This window comes from Panthera uncia, chromosome D4 (assembly GCF_023721935.1).
Source record: "Panthera uncia isolate 11264 chromosome D4, Puncia_PCG_1.0, whole genome shotgun sequence".
Taxonomy (NCBI): Eukaryota; Metazoa; Chordata; class Mammalia; order Carnivora; family Felidae; genus Panthera; species Panthera uncia.
In genome coordinates this window covers 60,245,298-60,269,740 of record NC_064807.1, presented here as the reverse complement: position 1 = coordinate 60,269,740, position 24,443 = coordinate 60,245,298, and the positions used below count along the sequence as shown (strand labels likewise).

Genomic DNA, 24,443 nt, shown 5'->3' with positions numbered 1-24,443 from the left:
TCTTTCTAAATCGCAAGCCTGGCTATGATTCTCCCTTGGTCAAAATTTTCCATGGGTCCCCATTGTCCTCCAAATAAACTCTGACCTCCTCACTGATGTCAGGGGCTCTTCTTGCCTTGCTCCACCCTTAGCTCTCATGCCAGCCTCACTGCCCAGCACGCTATTTTTTTTTTTTTTTTGGTCACTTCCTTCCTGAAACTTATGATAGCCATATTTCCAACGGCTTTAGTGAATTTTTATTTATCTCTAGAATTCTCAGTCCTTCCATTTTACCCTGGAGATATCCTGTGCCTTTATCAAGGACCATCCCTGCTTTTAATGTTTATTTATTTTTGAGAGAGAGAGACAGAGCATCAGTGGGAGAGGGGCAGACAGAGAAGGAGACAGAATCTGAAGCAGGCTCCAAGCTCTGAACTGTCAGCGCAGAACCTGACACGGGGCTGGAACTCACCAACTGCAAGATCATGACCTGAGCTGAAGTCGGACGCTTAACTGACAGAGCTACCCAGGCACCTTAGGACCATTCATGCTTTTAATAGATTACCTGTTTTGAGAAGACCACTTCCTACCTTCTATCTCTCAGCACTCTGTGCCCACTCCCCCATCCCTACTATGCCACAACACCCTGTACCACATGCATTAGTTTGTGCATTCTGTCTCCTCCAGGGATGTGTGCTATCTCTGAAAACGCACTGACACGCTGCAGAGCACGGAGATCAGTGAACACCTGTTGATTAACTAGACTCAACAGTCATTTCCATAGAGATGTGGCAATGTACTGGTTTTGTTTACTGAAAGCCAAGGCGGCTCTAGTATTTTTTTTTTTAAATTAACTAAACTCTGTACTTTCTAGTTTTGAATGTTGAACAGTCCTAGGAAGAGCTGAATGGTTTTGAAATTGAGCTGAAGAGCTTAGTTCAAAGGTAGCCTTTGAACCAATTTCACTCCAGTCCTGCTGGGAGCAATAAACTTGTGCCTTGAACATGCTTATTTTCCTCAGGTGCTCCCACAAGCCATTTGAAAGCCCTCTAAATGGAATTCATCCTCTTCAAGATGGCCTTGCTTCTGTTTTTGTTAATGGCTCCCTCAGAAATCTCTGGTAGGCGCCATCAAAAGAAGGACCAAAAACCTGGAGGAAGTGGGGTTCCACTTGGAACACTGAGGGAACAAAGTAGTGTCTGAGTCCTACCGTAGCATGTGCTAATTACTTCTATTTGCCTTCAGATGAAGCATTAACTGCTGAACCAGCCTAGCCTCTTAAGGCACTCGGACGCATCTCACTGTCATTGACAGGAGATGTCACAAGAAGGTGCATGTGAACAACCCACCTGATGCATGAGAAAAATGGGCCCATTTGCACCAAAGGATGGATTTGGTCCTCTGTGAAGCTCATTATGTTCCTAAAACACATGTTTTCTACAGCTAAGAGTGTAGCAAATCTGAACCTTAATTCCTAGTCCGACAGCCTAGCTCATGCTTGGCTCTGATGACAAGGATGGCAGGTGAGCCCCAGGTCTGGCTAGCCTCTTCTGAAGCCTCCAACCTCTGTCACTGGTTCACCAGGCCCCAGTCTGATGAGAAGGATGAGACTGAACAGGACACTTTGGAAGTGGAGGGAGGGGGGCAAAGGGAGCTGGGGCCTGGGGCTCTGAGAGCAGCCACAAGGAGGTGGTATTTCTCTTCTCACTGATGTGTCTTTCTTTTTCTCTCTCACTCTGTCTTGGGAACCTTTCTCTCCCAAAAGACCAAAAGGGAGAGGGACACCTGCGTGGCTTAGTCGACTGAGTGTCCAACTCTTGGTTTTGGCTCAGGTCACGATCTCACGGTTTGTGGGTTTGAGCCCCAGATCAGGGTCCACACTCACGGCTCAGAGCCTGCTTGGGATTCTCTCTCCATCTCTCTCTGCCCCTCCCCAGCTCCCTCTCTCTCTCTCTCTCTCTCTCTGTCTCTCTCAAATAAATAAATAAAACTTAAAAAAAAAAAAAGAAAGAAAGGGAGAGGCATCTAGGGGGAAGAAGGCATAACACAGAAATTGAATATGTGTTATGCTTCTGGTTCTCAACCTTTAAAAATTATTGAGTTGAGCCATTTTTTGCTTTTCATAAATATCTATTTTTCTCAGCTCTCCGCCAAAGTTGCTAAATAAAGTTGTAAATAAATAAATAAATAAATAAATAAGGTATGTTTCATATTTTTTGGTTTTACTTTGGGTCACCCACCAAGGACTGGGAGAAAGGGAGACTTGCCCCTTCTGCTCCATAGGAACAGGCTAGTTAAGGTAAACTTCCTTCAAAAACCCCACGTAAAAATAACCCAGAAGCAGTTGGTCCCACGTCAACAGAGCTTCTGTGGAAATTCAGATTTTTCCTGAAGGTTCATGGCAGTAAGTTGCAGATATATGTTTCTTTGTTTAAACAAGGTTAAACTCAGCAGATTTTAGAAAAGTGGCAGTCATTATCCTAATTTGTATGTGTGTGTGTGTGTGTGTGTGTGTGTGACAGCCAAAGCCAGAACCCCTTAACACAGGAAAGGAGAGGAAGGGGGGCTAGGGACACAGTCACTTTGGTGACCAGCTGGTGCTTACCTGTGATCATGCTCAGTGCTGATAGGCATGCTAAGGCTTGGATATCAAGGTTCAGGCTCTGCAAACTTAAGGAAAAGTCTTTAATGGAGTCGAGCCACTCCCCAAATCCACGAAGGCACTGAAGTCGATGCAGGACAAGTCCGTTGCAGAACACAAACTTATCTTCAGCAGTGTTCGACCTATAAGACAAGGTCATGGCGGGTGGGAGAGAGAGACACATTAAATGGGTGTGTTCAGTCTGTCCAACACCATAACACAAAGGCACCTGAGTAACCACGCGGCAGTGTTCAGAACCCGGCAGCCTATGCTGTGAAACTTGCCCAGATACTCTTGATGCCCGAGACTGTGCTCCTGGGATAAACAACCACCTCCACTTGTCTGTGCGAACTTTCTTGGTGAGCATCAGCCCTGGGAAGCTGGGGTGGAGCACTTGTACTCTTATTATGAGAATCAGTTGCTGTCCCACCCGGGATGGGACACAGAGGAGCAGGCACTCCAGGAGCACGGCAGTGAAGCACTGTGCACCGCCTCTTTCTGTAGTGAACACAAGCCTTTTCCCTTCATGGCTCCTTCCCTTCTTATTCTCAAATGTCAAAAACTGAAAAGACCCGAGACTAGACACTACAATTCCACTCTGCAGACTCTAAGAACACCAAGTCCTTGCAACCGCCAGAAGTCAATCACAAAAATAAAAAGTCACTGAAAGTAAAACAGTCATTTTGCATATCCTTCTCTACTTAAAAAAAATTTTTTTTGACGTTTATTCATTTTTGAGAGACCGAGAGAGAGAGAGACGGAGTGTGAGTGGGGGAGGGGCAGAGAGAGAGGAGACACAGAATCTGAAGCAGGCTCCAGGCTCTGAGCTGTCAGCACAGAGCCTAATGCAGGGCTCGCAGAGCTCAAACTCACCAACTGCAAGATCATGACCTGAGCTGAAGTCAGATGCTTAACCGACTGAACCACCCAGGTGCCCCGGTGCAGGGCTATTTCTACATCTGCCTGATAGTTTATATTATGTCCATCATCACCTCGTTTGTCTCTCATGACAGGTGCCTTGGAACACCTAGATGTCACCACTTAGCTATGGGGCCTATGCCACTCTTAATCCCTCCTTTTCCTTACCTGTAAAACAGGAATCCCGATTGCTACCTCTTAATATTGTTGTGGGAATGAAATAAAGGATCTGAAAGATTATGCACCGGGCCTGGTACACAAGGGGAGCTCAAAGAGCAACAGGTGTAACTAATTCTGAATTCTCTGTGGTCCTTACTTGAATCTTACCTTTCTTTTCATTTTCCAGTCTCTTGCTACATATTTGTCTCTTTTAGCCTATTGCGATAAGTTAATATCTCTTAATTTGTGCTTCTTGGATGAGTAGTTTCATTCATTCATTCACTTAGCAAGTATTTCCTTAGGACCAAGTATATGCCATTCCTGGAGCCAGGCACTGGAGAAAACTTAGTGAATGGGGCATATGTGGCACCTGCCTGTGGGGAGCTTATCCCTTACTTAATCCTTTGCTGTCTGCCTAACAAGTGACAGTTACATTGCTGGCTTGGCTCCTGTGCACACCGGCTTGGCTGTAATTATGCTAATTACTGACTCCTTAGATGTAACTCCTCCTCTCACAGATCCCGCCACAGAGGCATACAAAGGACACAATCGTTCAGTCTCAGTATTTAAAACATGGACCTCAGGCCACTGGCTTCAGAATTGCTGAAACATGAGTTAAAAATGCAGATTTCTGAACGTTCTCCAAGGTAGCTCCAAACCAAAATAGCTGGGAATGAGGCACGGGAATCTGCAGTTTAAACAAGAGTTTCTGGTAACACAGTATGAAAAGCTTAGACAGATCCCAGGTTCCAGCTTTTTGAAAATTCACTGCCATTCTGTCTTTGGTGTCACTGAGTAGGATAGGTTGAACCAAATCTTTTGATCCAGATTCTCCTGCAGTAAACACTGGGGGGTTGAGAAGCCGTGGGAACTCTTTAGAGCCCCAGCTTGGGTACTAGGACAGTAACTTGTCAAATAGAAACCCATGAGGTAAATGCAATGTTCAAAACAAAAACTTGCTGCCAGGAAATACCTTATGCACCATGAGAGAATCTTCACAGAATCACAGAATGCTGGAACTGCAATGGGCTTCAGAGATCAACAAATCTAACCTCATTTTACAAAGGAAAGTAAACTTCAGGTGAGGCCACTGACCTGCCCAGGGTCTTATAGCAAGTGCATGTTAGAACTGAGACTAGGACCCAGGCGTCCTGGCTACCAGTCCAGTGCTCTACCCACTGCCCGGTTTTTTAATGCCTGACCAAATTTCCTATTTCTTTCCTGAGCAAACTTTTCACCGATGACTCAGTTAACAAACCCAGCAGGTTTCCAACTGCTTCAAAGCAAGGAGAGAACGAAAAAAAGATAAATAGTGATTACCTGATGGAAAGTCTGAGAACAAACAGCTCCAAAAAGGCTGATTCTATAAGTAATGTCTGATCTTCTTTGGGGAGATCAGTAAACCCGGGAATCTTTTCCGCCCAGCTTCTGGATACATCGATGGAGGCTGTCAGAAGATTGTAGAACTGTTGCACATGTTCGGCATCTGTGCCTGCAGCGGCCTGTTCGGTGGGACAGTACTGGAATGCAAACCACACACAACAGCATTATCTCAGTGCAGCAGAAGCAGCAGCAGTCTTAACAAGCTGGCTCTTCCCAGGCCATCAGTGCCTAAATCCTCACTTTTAGGTCTCACATAAACACTTGTGGTTTTTTTTTTTTGTTTGTTTGTTTTTTGCACTTAGTCTCATCTGATTCTCACAATGTAAACAGAGCAAATTTTGTTACCTCTTCACAGACAAAAGAAATCTGGTTAAGTCCCATTAGTGCAGTGGTTTTCAATCTTGATGCAATCATCTGGGGAGCTTTAAAAAACACTGTGTCTAGCTCCTAGGCACAGAGATTCTACTTTAGCTGGTCTGGGGTGGAGACTGGTCAGCAGGAATTTCAAAGGCTCCCCAGGTGATTCCAAAGAGCAACCATTGTTAAGAACCATTACCCCTAGAGGTTTGTGTCCAAGTAGGCCTCCAGGGTCTACTGATTCCAGGAGAGCATGGCTGTCTCCAAGCAAGATGCTCATTAAGCCACAGTTCTCAAAGTGTAGTCCCTGAGAATGTGCCAGAAATGAACATCTTGGGCCCCATCCCAGACCTGCAGAAGCAGAAACTCTGAGGGTAGGACCAAGAAACTGTTTTATTAAGATCTCTAGCTGATTCTCATGGACACTGGAGTCTAGGAATCACAGAATTAACCAACAGGAGAAGAGAATGATTTTTGCTTGCTGTGACATAAACCAAATCAGGAAGGGGATGGGAGGGTGTCTTCTTAGTAGGGCCCAGACAGTTATGTGCTATCAGACTCAGGACTTGTGGGTACTAAAATGAATGGAAGTTAAAAAAAAAAAAAAAGAAAGAAAATTCAGTTCCTCAGTCACACTAGCCATATTTTAAGTACTCAAAAGCCATGTGTGGTATATAGAATATTTCCATCACTGCAGAATATTCTATCGGATGGCATTGATCTAAAGGATCCCAGGAGAAGAAAGGTACAAGTAGGAATGAAGTTCCTGCCCAGCTTTTGGATATTCTGGTAGAGTCAAGGTTTTGCCTGAGTCACTGGAGGAAAAAAATCTTTCCTGCTTTAGGCAGGAAGATTGATATAGCAAGATAATAATCAAGGGACAACCAACAACACAGAGACTTAAGAGATCTGCAGAAACATTCATGTAAATATGTGCATCATTTCCTTAAGTGTGCATTTGCGTCCTTTCTCTCAGCTCCTCCTGGGATATGGATTTTAATCCTTATTTTGCAGATGAGAAAACTCCGGCTCAGAGGGAATTCACAGAGGTTAAGAGACTTTCCCAAGGTACACGACCAACGGTGGTCCAGTTAAGACTTAAACATGGCCCTGTGTGTTCCGCTCCTACACTTCCTGGCTGTTAATGTGTCTGATGTTCCCAACTGGTAGCTGTGGGATAGTTTTAAAAAGCATTTTGCTTTGCTCTAATTGGAGGTCTCCGGGTGTGTATTCATTTGGTCCCATGTTTTGTCAGCAGCACAGTGACTGGCACATAATGGACCCCCAATAAAGTGTTGTTGCATATTGTGCAATGAAAGAATAGTCATGGGACTGCCTAGGTTTGCCACAACGCCCTAACCTGACTGGAGGAAGAACTGCCAATAAGCACCAGGTACCGACTGAGAACGTAGACATGAGGAAATGAGACATTTCTCTCAATTGGGTCTCTTTTGTTCCCCTTTCTGCATTCCCAGGAGGCATACGAAATAACAAAAGACACCATCAGTCGGAGGGCCCAGCTGCTTTAATCCTAGATTTGTCCAGGTCCCTAATTTGTAAGATAATGTAGCTCTGCAGCTTACTTTAGTTACCTGGGGTAAAAGACTTCACTTTTCTGAGCCTCAGTTTTCTCCTCTGTAAAATGGGGATAATAGCCTCCTCGAGATTCTGTTGTAAGGATTATATGTGATAATATTCGTGAAGGGCCCAGGACAAGGAAGATGATTGATGATGACAGTGATGATACTGATAACGATTATGATACTTGGAACTAACACTGTCCCTCCACTTCCTTATTTATAAAATGGGGAAAGGGGAAAGTTAGAAAAAACTGGAAGATTTCCAATTCTCAGCCCTGACTTTCTAGGATCCATCAGGTCCAGTTTGGAGTCCTGGCTCCTCCGCTCTCAATAATCCCATGCAGGGCTTGGGTTCTCTGAAGCCCTGGATGTTTCTGTGATGTGGTGGGACTCCACAGGAGCAAAGTCCAGGAGAAGGAAGTAGTCCTTCTTCCCACAGATAGTCAAGGATGTCAGCATGATCCTGGTGTCATGACACTTCCCAACACTTTCTTTCAGCACATACACTACTAACTGGAGGAGAGTAGAAAAAGGGATTTTATTTTTTTGCTTTCTCTTCTTATATGAATCTAATTCCATATGACCTCCAAGGACAGGAGGAAAACGCCCTTTAGGAAGCCGACAGCTCTACATGTGAAACTCCTGAGTGATAACTGGAGTAGAGAAAAGAATGTTGGACCAGGCAGCAGGTCATGGGGTCCTCCCCTAGGCTCTAGTATTGACTTGCTGTGCTGCCCTCGACAAGTCGCTTAACTTCTCTGGAGAAGGAAGGGACTGGGCTACCTGATTTTGAAGATTCCATCTGGCTCTTTGCATTCAGCTGTCTTTCTCTTATTGATTTCTAGTTTAATTCCATTGTGGTTTGACAACAGACATTGTCTATTTTCTATTCTTTGAAATTTGTTGAGGTGTATTTTCTGGCACAGACTATCATCTATCCTGGCAAATGTTCCAAATGTTGGTTCTTGCATTCGATGATTCTAAGTGTTGCTAATCATACCAGGTATGATGTTACTGCCTGGAATTTGACACTGATTCAGCATTATTTTGTTTTAAAATAGTATGTTAAACAATTGTATGTTTGGTTAAAAAGACCAAAGGTTGTAAACTTTTCCCTAGGAATGGCACCTAGCAGCTCCCTCCTGTGCTGACTTCTCTGAAACCATGGCTCACAACTCAATAATCACTCTGCTTTCAATATTTGCTCAGAATCCTCTGGAGTGTTTAGCTTCCACCCAGCATCCTCTGCAGGGCTCTGTCCCTGCTGGGCTCACATTTCATGCATCCTGCACACAGGGAGATGTGGACCCTGTGTACCCTGCGTGGGTAGTTGTCTGTGATGGAGTCCAGCAAGGAGAAAAGCCAGCAGGCCTGGCGTGCCAGACTCCAGCCAGACCCTCTGGGCTTCACCTGCAGTGATTCTGGTCCACATTCCAGAATTCTGGGGCCAAACTGGATTCAGCCTGAGCCACCAGTAACTTGGGGGTGACTGGTGGGTCAGCATCCAATGCTAGAGGAAAAGACAAACCCAGTGTTGCCTCTACTGAACATAAGATTTAAAGAAACAGAACAAAACATTTTAGATACTTTCTCACCTGGCCTAGCAGTTTTTATCAAACCTCACCAAGGCATACTGGCCCTGGAGTTGGATGAACCAGATCCCCATTCTCTGCTTCTGTTCTCCTCTACATTACTCTGTCTCTGGACTAGGCAGGTTTGGGGTTCACCAGAGAAAATCTGGAAACATTTGTTTATTGATCATTCCAATTGAATTTTGGTGAAACAGAGAATGACTTTAAAAAATGAATCTTTTTTTTCCTGTTTATGCTTTTTATTCCAGCCTGTATGCATAATTTTATGCATCAAAAAAATCTGTCTTTACTTCTAATCAAAGACACAGTATTACATTTACTAGCCATTTAGAAGAGGATACAGCTAATGTCAGATGGAAGTTTCTCCAAATTACCTAGAATGAGAATCTAAAGCTGAAAACAACCACAGAGGTTAGTTTCCATATGGCAATAATATGGCTGTGTAGATCAGACTTCAGAAACAACGCTGGCCTAAAATAAATTATTCGAATGGGAATCCAGTGAGACCCTTGGTGAATGCCAGCCCTACATTAGCAATGTGACATTTTCATAGCAGAATGGAATCTGATATTATTTACTCTCTCACTGCCAGTCCAGGCTAAATATGTAAAATGTCCTAAGAACGTTTTATCTCCCTGTAGAAGATTATTTTTCCCTGAGTCTTTATATTTCTTTATACATTTTAGATGTGATCACTACATATGAGCCAAACTACGTACACATATTCTTAGGTTCTTACACTATAAAAAGTGACACTTTAAAAACTGGCAATAAATATGTTTTCCCCCAAATTTCTTCTTTTCTGATCTAACCGCCTCCCCTGCTAAAAAAAAAAAAAAATAATAAACAAAAAAGCCTCCTCTCCTCCCACTAATGGCATCACCACAGTTATACATTTGCTTACTTTCTCTATCCTTCATGTCAGCTGCATGAGGGTGGGACTCTTTTGCTCAAAAATGTGTCTGCTGCTCTAGAACAGTGCCTGACACCCAGTAGCCATTCAATAAATATTTTTTAAACGACTTAGTTACTTTCCGGAAAATTTTTATGTCTATTGCCCATCCCTTCTCAGTCTCAAAAAAGGCTGGGAAATAGATTTGAGGTAAAACTGGATTGTTCTTATTAAACTATATTGGTGATTCTCAACCCCTAGTGTGTCAACAGGTCATCTGAGGCACTTGTTAAAAAACAGATTTCTGTCTGCCTCCTCCTCTGCTCCCCGTTCTGATTCCGTAGGTCTGGGTGTGGCCCAGGAATCTGAATTTTTAAGCAAACACCCTAGGTCCTTTGGCACACCACACTTTGGGAAATGCTGAGCCCTACCCACAGTGGAATTACAGCAAGTGTAATGGTCAGAGGGTCAGGGAAGAAGGCTGGAAGGGATCGTGGCAGTGCATTTAGTCCAATCTCCTCACCATTCAGTTGAGGAAACGAAAGCCCACCGTAGCGCAGGAGCTGGCCTGAAATCATCTAGGGAATTGGTGGCAATTTGAGAGGGTTTTCTGAGTAGCTTCATGAAAACAGTTTTTTTGCAGAGTTTTTATACTGTTTACTTTGTAGTCTAACACGCGTTCGCCCCGTTGTTTCTTGTTAACATATTTAAATGCCATTTGCTGGTGCCTGGTTTTATCCCAGCAGCATCTCTTGTATTTGGAATCTCTTACTACACTGAGTGATACCAATTACCAAGCAACATCCTAGTTTCCTGAAAAATACTTGAAATGACCAACTAATGAGGACCTTAAGTATATTTCCTCATCAGTAATTATGCAGGCTCTGAAGCCAAGCCCAGTATCTATATATACTTGTATTGCTAAATGAAAAGCAACTGTGGGACAGAGAATAGCTACATTTCAAGGAGAAACAAATCAAACATGACATGTTTTGACTGCCCTGATATCCATGATCTGAGCTCACTTTTGAAGGAGAGAAGTTTGGCCCAAAGGAGAAGTGAAGGTCTTAGAGCCAGGAACACTTTCACAGAGCGAGGAGCTCTCTCTCTCCCTGGCCTCTAAAACATGCATTCCCTCTGTGACCTGGAACGCAACCCCTCAACCTCCCTTTCCCACAAATGAGAAAAACCTGCTCACTTACTACCTTAAAGGCACACATGCCTGAACAAGAAGGTTAGAACACACCTGTGGGCAAACATTTTCTCCTTTCTCTATTTACCTGATTCACAGGGGAAACTGGCATAGTCATGTCAATAAGTTGTCTTGGTCAAGTCAACTGTCTGATGCAAGTCTGACAGGGCAAATTCTTATTTAAATGTAGTAAGTTATGGATACACACGAAACTGTTAACATTGGTTAACCGCTGAGGAGTGGGATTAGTCAGGAATAAATGAAGAAGAGACTTTCATTTTTCACTTTATCCTCTTCTAAAAGGGTTACCTTAAAAAACCAATGAGCATATATTACTATTATTGTAATTTCTAAAAGCTTAATAAGGGTTCTATTTAAAAAAGAACTAGTGAGGAGTGAGGAGTGCCTGGATGGCTCAGTCGGTTAAGTGTCCGACTTGACTCTTGGTTTCAGCTCAGGTCATGATCTCACAGTTTTCATCCCAATCCTGCTTGGTTGGGATTCTGTGCCTCTCTCTCACTGCCTGCTCCTCCCCCACTGACGCTGTCTCTGTCTCTCCCAAAATAAATAAATTAAAAAAAATAAATAAATTAAAAAAACCCTAGTAAATTGTCACTAAATAGAAATGGCAGTATGGTGAAACAGAAACTTAATACTTGCAGTGATGAGATTTGGATCTAGCCCTGGCTCTGCCACTGACCTTAGGCAAGGCACTTAACTCCTTTAAGCCTCTATTTACTCCTCTGAAAATATGGGGGTTGGATTAGATGATCTCAAGGTCACCTCCAGTTTTGTAAATTTGTGTTGAATATATATACATATTAATATACATATACACACATGCGTATATAAGCATAAAGAAAAGGTATTAAGAAACTGAATTTCAATGAATGGCATTCCTAAGAAAATTACTGAAACCATAAATTATAACACATAAAGCTGTGGCATAAGTGAAATTGTGTAAGAACATATGAGATAGCACCTAGCTCAAAGTAGGCACTCAATAAATTCATTTTACTTCATTTTATGTTAATGCTTTTTAGAGATCAAAGCAAGTTCAATCTTGTTAAATAACAAGTTACCTAACACATATTATTAATATATATGTATATATAAATATAAATTCATATAAATGAAAAAACCGTTTGCATTTGGGACAACAAAGTAAACCCCAGAATCACCAAATTTTAGAATTGGAAGGAATTGAACTTCCAAAATAACTTCTCTGCTTGTGAGAAATCCTGTTATGTGTTCTCCTTAGTTACTTCTTGGGTTGTTACTTCTTAGTTACTTCCACAGGAGCTCTTGTGGCTCGGAGAGCTCATCCTTATCTTCAGAATGAGCTGGAAGGGGCCCCCTTCTTCTCCCTCTAGATTTGCCCTTGGGAGCACCAGTCTTCTTTCCACAGGGTAAAAGGGTGACCTAGTCCTGCCAAACTTTTTCCCTTCTCATCCAGTTATCTTCATTTTCTCCAACCAGCCCTTGCAAGTTTCCAGAAAAGGTGTGTCCACATCCCTCTTAAACTCCAGTTTGGGACTGGACTTAATCCTTGAAGTGTGGTCTCACAGGACAGTCTATGGGACCACCACCAACTTGGTTCTGGTCCTATACTTTTACCACTGCAGCCCAAGGTAACCTAGCATCCCTTCCTTCCACCACACATGTACTTTGTTGTTCATAGTGAGTGTGTATGGAATAAAGCCCCAAGATCTTCTTAACACGAACTACCAATGGGCCAAGGCTCTCCCATGCTTTAAAATTCTAAATACCGAGCTTCATATTTATTTTTGTTAACTTTTTCATGATGGCTTCAGCCCATCCTGTTCCAACCTGTCGAAATCACTCTGAATGTTGATACTGACATCCATCATATTAGCGATCCCTCCCAGCTTTCTGTCATCTGCAAATGTGATCAGCATGCCTTCTATGCCTTCATCCAAGTTTTTGATGAAAACTCACTGTATTTTTAAAAAGTCTTTTAATTTAATTGATTTTGGTCCAAGTTTTGATAATTTTGTAAAGCTATCTCAAAGCAGGAGAATCCAAGTTATGAGGTTCAATCTGATTCCAAAACAATGCAATTAAAATAAATATGTTTTACAGAATTGAGCAAGGCTCCCAAGGTAGTATCAATGTGACCCAGACTCAGGCATGGTCAATCTGCTATTTTGGACAAAGCTAACAATTAAATTGGATAAATGTTTGTTGATGAGGATGATGACTCTAGTCTAACACACTGAATAGTGCAGAGGCAAGCAAACACACTGGATTGATTTTTCTGTGTGGAGACAGTTCCCAGCTGGGGCAATTCAAAGTGCTGGAGAGGGTTTGCCACTGAATGACTAATTAGGCCATGTAGACCAATAAATGGATAATTTTGGGCCAAAAAATCACTTTTGGGGCCTAAAATCTCTGCACTGATCATCATTAGTGATTTCCAATACCCTGGAACAACGTCAGACTGTGTGCGACAGCCTCAGTGTTGGCAGTGTGGAACAGCTTCATTAATTCAGATTAATTGCACAAGGGGAGGCCAAAGTTGCTTCAGGGAGGAGACATCTTTATTCCCAAATGCCTTTCTAGCACCCACTCTCATTGAAACCAGAGACACAGGGAAGGAAGCATGGTATGTAGGGGCTCAGATTTTGGGGTCCAACACACTTGGCTTCTAATTGTCTCTCTGATGCATGGCTAGGTGACCTTGGGTAAGTCACTCCTTTCACCTCTCCAGTTTTAATCTCCTCATCTGTGAAACAGATAAGATAACACCTACCTTAATGGTATTGCTGGATGGTGCCTGACATTTGTTGTATTCACACTTATGAATACATTCAAACAAATGGTAAAGTAGGAAAGGTTGGTCAAGGAGATAATGTACAGCGTACTGTGCTAAAGCTTTGACAAGTACCATCCTATTGAATCTTCTTCACAAACGACCCCAGGAAGTAGATATCATTGTTATTATTCTATCACACAGATGAGGAAACTGAGGCATTAAAGGGTTTAGTCAGTTGCTCAAGGTCACCCATCTACTAAATGATGGTTGTTTGGATTTTCTCCTAGGCCTGCATGTTTCCAAAGCCTAAGCCCTTAACCATTGCATTATTCTGTTATACTATTATTTGAGACTTGACTTTAGTTAAGAGATGCTACTTGTAATCAGAATAAGAGTCCTCAACCTTTGGTGCTAAGGATCTACCATGATTCTCATGTGAAGTCTTGTGATCAGGTGTGGAGAGGAGGCTTCACCGCCTATAATGAGGCTGAGGAGGAAGGAAGGAGGATCACAGCGGGTTTACCAATCACCCCTTCATTTCTGTCAACACTGCAACCCAAAAGGAGGGCACGAAGCAGATACACACACATCTTTGCCAGCTCTTCTGTCAAAAACCTGAAATACTGATGAGACCTGGGGAGGGCAATCTGGAAGTAGCTGCTAAGCCAGATCAACCAACTGGAGATCCCTGGACTTGCCTCTCTCTCATCTGTGTGCAAACTGTGTTTATAAGTTTTCTTGTATCAGAGAGGGGGTAACCATCCTCACCGTTCATGGTTTTTTAAATGATGAAATGAGACAACACACCACAATGTCTAGCATGTAGAAATAGCTCAATAACTGTGTTTTTTCCCCCTTTCTTTCCAACTCTGGTGAGACCCCATCTTATTAGAAGTTTCTCTTCTAAGTCTTTTTCAAAACTGCCTTTCAGTAAAGTTTATACATTTGCTCAGAAAATCCCTTCTCATGGTCCGCCTCTGTGTTATCCAAATTTCCAGGAATTTTCACAGTTCAAGCTGATGATATTTTACTATATCTCATATGAAATAAAAATATTGATATGCCTTGGTTGACTTCAATAACAATATTGGTGCTTATTTTACGTTTTTCAAAACCATCATTCGTGTGTGACTGATGTTCAAAACATCCCGCTGGGGTTAAATATTGTAATCATCTCCACTGTGGGGATGAGAAAGCCAAGAGCAGGAGCCAGGTGACACAGGCAGGAAGCAGCAGAGGCAGCATTCCATCCCAGTGTCCCTGACACCTCCCAATGTCAAAGCCAGAGCTTGCTCCTCTCCATTAGTGGTCTAGTCCCTCTATTCAGAGGGCAGGTCAATCAATGCCCATGCAGTTGGGTAAACTGCTTAAGGATAACTTGAGGCCCACCCAGATGGTGTGATCACAATATGAAAAAAATTGGTAGTCATTTCCTCTAAACTGTGAAAGAAATCTACACACTGTAATTCACCTGTGCAGATTTCCGTTGGCACAACCACCAGGAATCCTACAACAATGGTATGACAGGTGCAGCACCGTCAGGGTCATTTGTTAAGGCATTTAGAGATCCAATAAGGCAAAAATGATTTGGTGCAATGGACGCACCGGAATTGCTAAATGAAGTAAGAAATATAGGAGAGGTATGAAAACTGTTTAGTACAGTGCCAGGCACAAAGTCATTCAATCTACTCTCGTTAGTAGTATCATGAATAGAGACTCTGATCATTCATTCGAAAAGCAGGACATCACAAAACTTACTCTGGAGTAATCGAGATCTCTGGGTGTTGAGTCTGTTAAAGCTCGGACAAGGGCATTCATCATACAGATCGGAGGAGAAGGTGGAGAGGGCTGAGAAGGTTCCTGCTGTAATGGGCTCTTTGGTTTGGAAGGCAGCCGACCTCTCCTCCCTTTCAGACTATCTGTACGGACAACTGATACCGAGAGAAAGAAAGAAAAAATGTCTTCAGAGATATCCACGAAGAGCCATAAATCACAAAAAGGAATCAAAACACATTACAGTGGAGCAATCATTAATGGGACCAACCATTTAAAGGTGGCAGTAAGTTTGGAATGATATGCGCACAATGATTTAATGAGAGTTGAAACAAGCAGGATAAAAGCCACCCATACTTACATTTGGTAATGAATTAGCCCTAAAAGTCTCCTTCTTAAATAGAACAGAGATGTATGTACACAAGTTCTCTATTGATTTTGAGAAATTAGAATAAGTAGTCCTCAGCTATTTTTAAATGCTAATATACACCATAAAAATAAAATGTGGGAAAGAAGGGGAAACTAGGAAAATTCACCCATCCCAAGGTCAATATTAACATTTTTTCAGTGATATCTAAGAATATGTGTAAACAAGCTGAACAAAAAGCATTATGTCCATACCTTCTTTAACCATTCCAACACTGAGACACTTCTGAAATCGACAGTACTGACATCGGTTTCGACGTCTCTTGTCTACAGGGCAGTTTTTATTTGCCAGGCAAACATATTTTGCATTTTTCTGAACTGTTCTCTGAGAAAACACAATACAGAGATAGTCAACTAATAGTTTCTGGAAAGAGGTAGGACCTGACAAGATGTATTTTAATTACAATGTGAAAAGCGACAGTGCAATTCGTATAATTAGATAAATTTAATTTCCTAACACGCTAGCCTGCAGGAAAAACAATTTTATTAGTGTTAGCTGCTGACAATGAAAATCATCTCGGATTGTTCTGAAGCAAGTCTCAGGAGACACCCAAGTCTGAATGATAAAATCATATCTGAAATTACCAGGTCAACATATCATACCTTGGAGGATTAGATTATCTCCACTTTTAATATCCCTTTGGGAACAATTTTCTACTTGTTCCACTCCCCTGATTATTGCTGACCTTATTAAAATAAAATCAAAATTATCTGGGATGTACTTTGTTGGCTATCACTATTGTAAGCCAAATATCACAGTAACTGGCTTTGTTCCCCAATAGAGATGAAATCTTAAAAAGCAAAATGAGGACTTGACTAGTTATAACATATAGGAAATGTTTTAATGCAAAAACAAAAAAATCACTCAATCGGCCTATATCATTTATTTAACCTTTAAAATATTAAGATAATACATATTAAAAGAATATTCTCTTAAGAGAATATGTATAGTAAACTGGTCATTTCTGATTTTTCAAAGCAAAATCTTAAAATTGGTTACTAAAAACCACTACCACATAGAAGGAAAAAAACCCAGAAAAGAGTAAAAGAAAGAAATATGAGAGCCATAAATTTTCAAGGAAAATTTCCATTAATAGGTCATTTCAAAAATGACTATTGACATAGACATCAAAATAGCCATATTGTAAATGACACATCATAAAACTTGTACTTGGATATAAGATGATGTTGTATTCTTCAGAATCACATATATTTTTAAATGACACATGGAGAAATAATTAAAGCGTATTTTATGCTCCAGATTTTCAAAATAATGATTTATTTTTTAAAAGTTAAAGACACTTGTGCAAACGGATGTGTATTTACCACTTGGGGGAAATCATTCAGAAATCACCTGAATCTATACATAAACTCTAGATAGAGCAGAAAGTTGAATTTTATTTGGTAAGCCTGGGCTGCATTTAAAAAAAAAAAAGAAAAAAAGAAAGAAATCGAGATAATTTGGGATTGGTGATCTATTTTGGGTCCCAAATTCTAGATTTACTTTCAATCTTTTACTTTTAGCCATCCTCAACCCCCATGTATTAGTTTTCATCCTATCGCCTTTTAATTTCATTTCAGGAAATGGTTTCTAAATTGCTTATATAAAACTTAAAAAATCTACCAAAGCCAGATCCATTTAGTTTAAAATGCAAAATTCCAAAACACAAACGTATTTCTGAATTTCCAGCATTTAAATTCTCAACAGTCTTTAAGGGTAGGAAACTTATGTTTTCTGAATGAAGCTCTCTTTTATTGGACATGCAGTAATTTCTAAAACTCTATTTCTTGCCATCATCCTCAAGGCTCTCTGCCAGTTTGAGTGCTGGTGGCATTTTGCTTCAGGTATACATTTTCCCAATAACCTGAAAGCTTCCCCACATTTGTGTGTGCCTGCACAGTTTAAGGACAAGGAGAGATCGTTACGGTTCAATCACTGAATGCCCATCATTAACTGCACTTCGTGTCACATTTTTAAAGAATTCAATTTAATGGTAGAAAGCCACTGGGTCAAACCGGCTCCTGTTCCTTTAATTAACAGATCTGTGGGGTGGTTCTCCCTGATCCTACCCCCACCCTTTCAAGTATAGATTTGTTTTCAAGGCATTGCTGCAGAAAAGGGACGCTGTTGGGGAACACTTAATTGACATTTCTAGACTAGGAATGTATTACCATTCCTGTATTTTGGTTAACTCTCAATTATTCAGAGGTGATTATATTTGTGGGTTAATCGTACTTCTCTTAATTGTTTTTTCCTTTCTTTTACCCTTTCTGGCTGCCTGTTTCCTTGCCCACCAGCATTTCCACTGAAATACTGTGAAAATGAAATCTGCTAAAGGAAAGTGGTTAACTTGAAAGTAACCCTGGTAAAGCTTGGGTAGTTAAGAAAAAAAAAAAAAAGAAGAAGAAGAAGAAGAAGAAGAAGAAGAAGACAAACCTGAGGGTTCTACATTTAACATACCTCCTGTATGGCACTTTGCATACTGCAAAGTCTTTCCACATGCATTTTCTCATATATCTGCAGAATTTAATTAAGCACACGAATCCTAACTCCAGATCAAAAATAATTATTGCTTGCTGGTAGGTATACCAATCCACAAACATGTGCATTTTTACAAATACTCTGCAGTTTTCATTTGATAATGAACTAGTGTTCTACGGCCATTTAAAGATTATAAAGTGCATTCATAAATGTCTTATCTAATTTAGTATGCATAGCCCTTCTCTGAATTTTATTCACCTGACTGGAAAACTGAAGCCTAGAAAGGCATATCATGCTCAACGTCATAGACTGGTGGGTGACAAGATCAAGGACTCCTATTTGGATGTTCTGACTCCAATTTTTGCACACTCCCAGATATATCCTATTGGCCCCCCCATACCAATTACCCAATCAGCATCTAGCTTCCCCTCTCCCTCCACCCTGCCCAGCACTGGAGGGTAGGGAGTGGTTCCTGTGGGAAAACATTTGTGGGTTTGCAAATGCCTGAGATAATGGCCAGGGGAGTAGGGAGGGTGGCACAGCATTAAGTGTCTGAAGAAGTCTGGGAGTCAAGAGCAAAAGTAGAGCAGCAAGAGAACAAGGCCTCTTCTTCAGTTAGAAAGAGCACTGGCCTCAAGAGTTGAAAGAAACCGGCTGAAACTGCCAAACATGCCACTAAGTCACCATTTCTAGCCTGCACAAGACTTCTCCTAGGCCTCAGCCTCCTCCCAGGTAAACTATGGGGGAGGCTGAAGCCCCTTGAACTGTAAAATTCCCCTTTGGGGCTGAGCTAATGAACAGCATCTACACCTGGCACTGCATGTGGCACAGAGTTGGAGGGGACTGGTGAGACCCAGCTTCTGTCTTCCACAGAGGGAGCTGCCCCTGAGGGCATCAGCCACTTGCTCCTGTCTATTCTGTTGCTGCAGATCTTGGAGGAGGGTGCATACTTTGGGATCATGCAAACGTGACTTGGCATCCTGCCTCCCTCTCGCTCTGAACGTGTGTCTTGGGGTAGCTGAGTAACATCTCCCAGCCTCCATTTCCTCATCTGTGAAACAAGGATAATTAATAACCACCTTCAAGACACTGTTAATAAAAATAGCTACTGGGTGGCCAGAATTCAATCTCAATATGCTGAAGGTTCCCTCTGGAAAAATGTTCATGGAGGTAAAGCCATGTCAGGAGGTTCACGGCCCCCTGGAGTCCATCCGGCTCGGCCTCCTGTAATGGACCTCAAGTTAAAACCCCCTGAGAGAGCGCATGTGAAGGTGCCAGGAAGGGCTACAGGAACGCACCCCTTGGCTGCTCACTTGAGCGGGTGGCACAGGAGGCTGGCTGCAGGGGGGAGGGGGCGCCAGGAGGTGGCGTGCGCTCACCTTGAAGAAGCCCTTGCAGCCCTCGCAGGTGCGCACCCCGTAGTGCTGGCAGGCGGCGTTGTCCCCGCACACGGCGCACGTGCCCTCGCCCGACGACGAGCTCCTGTTGGGCGGCGACGGCAGGCTGGGGCTCTCGCCCAGCAGGCTGGACGCGGTGGGGGAGGCCGTGAGGCCGAGCGGCGGGAAGGCCAGAGCGGCCGCCCTCTTGGCCAGCGGCAGCCCGTACGGGTGGCCCTCGAGCGCGGCGGCCTGGCTGCTGGCGGCGGCGGCGGCGGCGGCTCCCAGTGGCAGGCTGAGCGCGGCGGCGGCCGTCGGGTCGTAGCCCAGGTGGTGGCCGCCGGCTGGGCTGGGCGCGGGCGGGTGCGGCGGCGAGGGCTTGAAGTGGAAGAGCGGGAAGCGCGCGCCGGCCACCGTGGGCACCGCCTTCATCGGCGGGTCGAGCAGCGGGCCGGGAGCGATGCAACCCTGCGCTGAGGGCAGCGCGTCGTCCCACAGCGCCCCCGCCTGCGGAGGGAAGCCTGGCGTGGTGGGTGTGGACGGCGGGGACGGCTTGAAGTACATGGAGGTGCTGGGCAGCACCTCGTCCTCCGGGCCGGAGGGGGGCGGAATGGAAGGTTGCTGCTGCTGCTGCTGCTGGTGGTGGTGGTGGTGATGGTGGTGATGGTGGTGATGGTGGTAGTCGTGCGCGCGGCCCTCCTCCATCTTGATCAAGGGCCGTGGCCCAGACGGCTGCATTTGGTACAGGCAGGAGGGCTTGAGTTCGTAGTTGCTCGAGTAGCCCTCCATGAAGGTACTGAAGCTGGGCAGGGACGTAGTGGCCGTGGCCGTGATCTCAGTGCTGCCAAGGTCCATGGTCAGCTTGGTGTAGTCTGGGTTCATAATCTCCGTGGTGTATTCCGAGCCGTAGGTCTGCACTGCATAACTGGAACCTGGAGGCGAAGGGCTATACTGGGCTTGAACGCAGGGCATATCTGCAGGACAAAGGGACAGGGAAAAGGGTCTTTCAGAAGCAAGTCAGCACTCTCTTCTAGCTGACAGGTAGCACTGGATTCATTGCTCTCTAATCTGGGAAGTGGGATAGGAAGTGACATCTTTTCCTCCTTCTGGTAGCATAGATTTAAAGCTCCATGCTTACTTTCTTTCCTGGGAAGAAAGCAGAATCCCTGACTGTCAAAGGGGCACAGGATGCCAAAACCAGGACTCCTGGGGATCTCTGTGCCCACCTTCCTTCCCTTGCCCTTGTCCACCACCAGATCTGGAAAATTTGATTTCTTCCTTCATAAGCCCAGGGGTGTTTTTACAAAGTGGTTTTAAGTCCTATAAACTAATTGGGGGTGGTCTCAGCCACAAGCTGGGAGGACAAAAAGAAAGCCAGTGAATGCTCTGTTGGTTTATTTTTGGGGAAAGAGGCCAGGAGTCCCCCAAGTCACACGCATTGATTTATACATTTATGAGTTGGTTAAAAAAAGGGGGGGGTGTCCTATGTGGGACTTACTGGCCAAGGGAGACTGACATTCTAACATTTTATGAGTGCCAACTAAGCCTACCCACACACGTTGTGGTCGCTTTCTCCCACCCCCTCCCCATTTCTCCAAACACAGCCAGCAGCCTACACAAACTGGACCCCTGTTGATGACTTCAGCCAGCTAGGTGGAGAGGTGGGAACACAGGCCCAGGAAATGGACTCGGGGGAGTGTGTGCCATCTGCAAAGAAAAAGATCAGCAGCTGCAACAAAACACCCACCAAACGTGCTCTCTGCCATGTACAGTATATATATATATTTTTTTTCCAATTCTGACTAATAAAATATATCAGTAGCTGTTTTAAGACAACAGTTTATAGCTACTGTAATAGGTGAGTTAGTCCACAAATTTTTTATGGCAGAAGAATTAGTACCCTTAGAAAAGAAAGCAGCCGCTTAGTAGGTTTAGTTTCTATGTTGAGCCCCCAAAGAGATGGGTATCCAGGGGGCTTATTATTGTTCAGAGAGGTTGAGCTGGATGAGAAGGCCCTGAGAATTATTGGACCTAGTGGATGTTTATCTAGTTATTTCCCTTTCTTTATGGCTAACTAGAAATGATACAATGGGCAGCTTCTGGTGGTTGGTTTTTCTGAACTGGAGGAAAACCAAGTGCTTAGCCTCTACCTGGAGTCTATGGTATAGAAGTTGTGACTAATAATAAAAAAAAAAAAAGTCAATACTTCACACTTCCTTTGACATCTTTCTCTTACCCACATTTCCAAATCTGATTGAGTCATGTGTGTATGGGATGAAATCTTGACTTGGAAAAAGGTGATGAGGGCCTGTTGGAAGAAGCAGTGATAAGGAGAGTCCAGTTCAAGCCTTCATTTTTCAAGAAGGGCCTTCAAAACACTCTCTAGTTTGATGTTAAAAGATTACTTTTCCTACTGTCTTGTTGTTGGGGTGAAATGAAAGACTAATGATTTAAAAGAAAGGCCACTGCCTGATGTTCCATCTATTCTCCTTCAGCACCTCTAGATTTCTCCATTAGTCTTCTGTCATCCTTCCTTGCCAGTCCCTACCCATTGCTCTTCCTCATGTCTTCCTGAGGTCTCCAGCCAGAAGATGAGTCTGCTTGGGACTAAGTTCTATTTATCTGCATATCTTTGGTGACCACAGCCCAGGGACCTGGCATCTCTTTAACAAATGCAAAAAAAGAGGTGTAAGGAGCCAAAACCTGCAATCCTTTCTTTTGCCCAATTCGAATTTACTCCTTGGTTTCCTGCTTAAATGCTTTTTCCCTTTTCCTCTGAGCTTCAATAATCCAAACTTCTGCACCAAATGATTTGGGTTTTATACAAACATGAGCTCTGTATTGCTCAAAGTGATCCTGTAACTTTTACGTGCATTATAAACTGAATATAAAAGGAGAGCAAAAATGAAGACATTAAAATGTATAAAAAGATCCTAATCTTTTATATGCATTACATTTTTCTTAGGAAAAATATTTTTGAGAAATGCAAGGCTTAATTTAATCTGGCTGCTCCACTAGGTAGCAACAGGGTGTGGTTTCCAGAGGAGCTTCGTGCGAAGAGGCCACCTGTGTTGTGAAATGCGTGGCCAGCAGTCACTGTCCTGGCGCTGGGCAAGTCGGAACAGCCTGCCTGCTGGACGTGTGGCTCCCCCCATCCCCCACCTCTCCAAACCTGGGAGGGATAAAGGGTCGTGCTTTTAGACCTACCTGGAGGATATCTTGCGCGCTGAATGGTGGGGCTGTGGGTCTCTCCAGCAGAGGCTGAGAGGGTAGGAGGCGGGGAAGTCCGGCGAGGCGAAGCGGTCACAGTGCTGCCTGGCTCCGCGGAGGGTCCAGTCTCAGGGCCGGGGCTTGCCGGACTGCGCTCTTCCGCAGTGGGCTCTGCGGGAACCGGGAGAGAGGACAGAGCTCAAAGTGAGACTAATCTGGGTCGTCGCAGTCTGGGCTGGACGTATTGGGAGGGGGCGGGTTGGTACGGGGTCTCTATGAATACTATGTTAATTATAAAGAATGGTAAAGGGCTAGAAAGCAGTGCTTAAGATGAACGGAGTCCCTGGGCACTAAGTGTCACATCACCTCGGGGGTAGCCACAGAAAGCTTGTCAGCACACACTGCACTTTCTGGCGTTTTGTGGCACCTAAACCTAGGCTAAAAAAAAGTGTATTCTGTCATCGCCCAGAAATTGATCTCTCTGTCCCTACAACCGGTTCTGAGCTCGTTAAGTCAAGGAAACCAAAGAAAGAGCACCTGAGGAAGAGTTTCGCCCGAATTCAAGGGGTCAGTGAGTGTGCACGAGCGGAAAATAGCCATTTTCCAACTCCTGTCCTCCCCCCCCTCCCCACCCCTCAAATACAAAATTTACACGTTGCATAGGAAATGCACAAGGTCCGGAACGAATGCGTGAATGCCCCGAGGAATTAAGAAAGTCTGCGCTTTTCATTCTAAATGCTAATGGAGCTTCGCTTCTATTAGCCGCGAGTTTCGGGGGCCAGGGGTCAAGCAAACAAAAGGGCACAGTGGAAATAGGCCCGCGCTGGAAACAAGGGGACAAGGCGGCTGGAGTTCCAGGCTGGTGGGGTGGGCGGAGGGAGGCCCCCTGCACCCAGCAGGCGGTATCCCTGAGGGTGGGCGACTTCGTGGCTCGGGGCCATCCGGCGGCCCAGAGGGGGCACATTCCGGAGGGCGCCAAGCGCGGCTCCCGGGCAAGCGTCTCTGCGCTCAGCCTCATCGAAACTTTGTAGCTGGAAGCGCAGCTCCGCGGGCCTCAGGGGAGGGATCCCCTGCCCCAAATTCTGGCCTACAGCGCCCCCTTTGCCTGGACCCGTTCATTTCTAGAGGGTTGGGAACACAGAACTGAAAAAAACCAAAACACAACCCAAAAAAACCTCGGGGGTGCGCGGGCCGAGAGGGGAGTGTAAGTTTCGTCCCCCGCCGCCCCTGCCAGGGGCTTGCCTGAAGGGAGAGAGTGGGTATCAGAACCCCCAGGTACGGGAAGCCCTGGAAAGCCAGGAAACGGGGGATTCCCTTGCCACCCCCAGCCCCAGCCCCTGCCGTGCCCCAGCTGATCGTACGGAAATCTTGCGCTCGCTCTAGCGCAAGCACGGGCGGATCTTCCCACGGCTGTAGCAGGAGCTTCCCGTCCGCCCCGAATTTTTAATGCGAATCTCCAGCAACCTTCCACCACCTCCTGCAGTAGGTGCCCTCATTCCTGCTCTCCCCTGGGTCCTTTCGAGCAGAGTCTTTCTCCGAGGATCGGCTTCTGACTCGGCTCAGCGAGGGTTGCGTCTCCTCAAGGAATGGGCTCCCCTCGAGCTCCGGGCGTTCGCGGGAAAAAGCCACACCACGTTTCCTACAGCCGAGCCAAGAGCCCCATGGCTCCCCCCCCCCCCCCCCCCCCCCCCCCCCCCCCCCCCCCCC

At 44.4% G+C, this 24,443-nt stretch overlaps 1 protein-coding gene across 3 annotated transcripts in view; it reads right to left on the bottom strand.

The window, feature by feature from the left end:
• The window catches only part of NR4A3 (nuclear receptor subfamily 4 group A member 3), a 37,841-nt gene that overhangs the window by 13,174 nt on the left and 224 nt on the right, over nucleotides 1-24,443 (bottom strand). Inside the window, exons 1-8 of one of the 3 annotated variants that reach the window (XM_049627290.1) lie at nucleotides 24,098-24,175; nucleotides 22,734-22,907; nucleotides 21,763-21,834; nucleotides 19,530-20,500; nucleotides 15,864-15,993; nucleotides 15,228-15,400; nucleotides 5,018-5,217; nucleotides 2,585-2,763 (exon numbers count right to left, since the gene is read on the bottom strand). In XM_049627290.1, coding sequence (XP_049483247.1) covers nucleotides 2,585-2,763; nucleotides 5,018-5,217; nucleotides 15,228-15,400; nucleotides 15,864-15,993; nucleotides 19,530-20,498 — 1,651 coding nt within the window. In that variant the 5' untranslated portion in view covers nucleotides 20,499-20,500; nucleotides 21,763-21,834; nucleotides 22,734-22,907; nucleotides 24,098-24,175. Of the gene's footprint in view, nucleotides 1-2,584; nucleotides 2,764-5,017; nucleotides 5,218-15,227; nucleotides 15,401-15,863; nucleotides 15,994-19,529; nucleotides 20,501-21,762; nucleotides 21,835-22,733; nucleotides 22,908-24,097; nucleotides 24,176-24,443 lie in introns of those variants that run through there. The other 2 variants (XM_049627285.1, XM_049627276.1) reach the window with 2 other exon arrangements.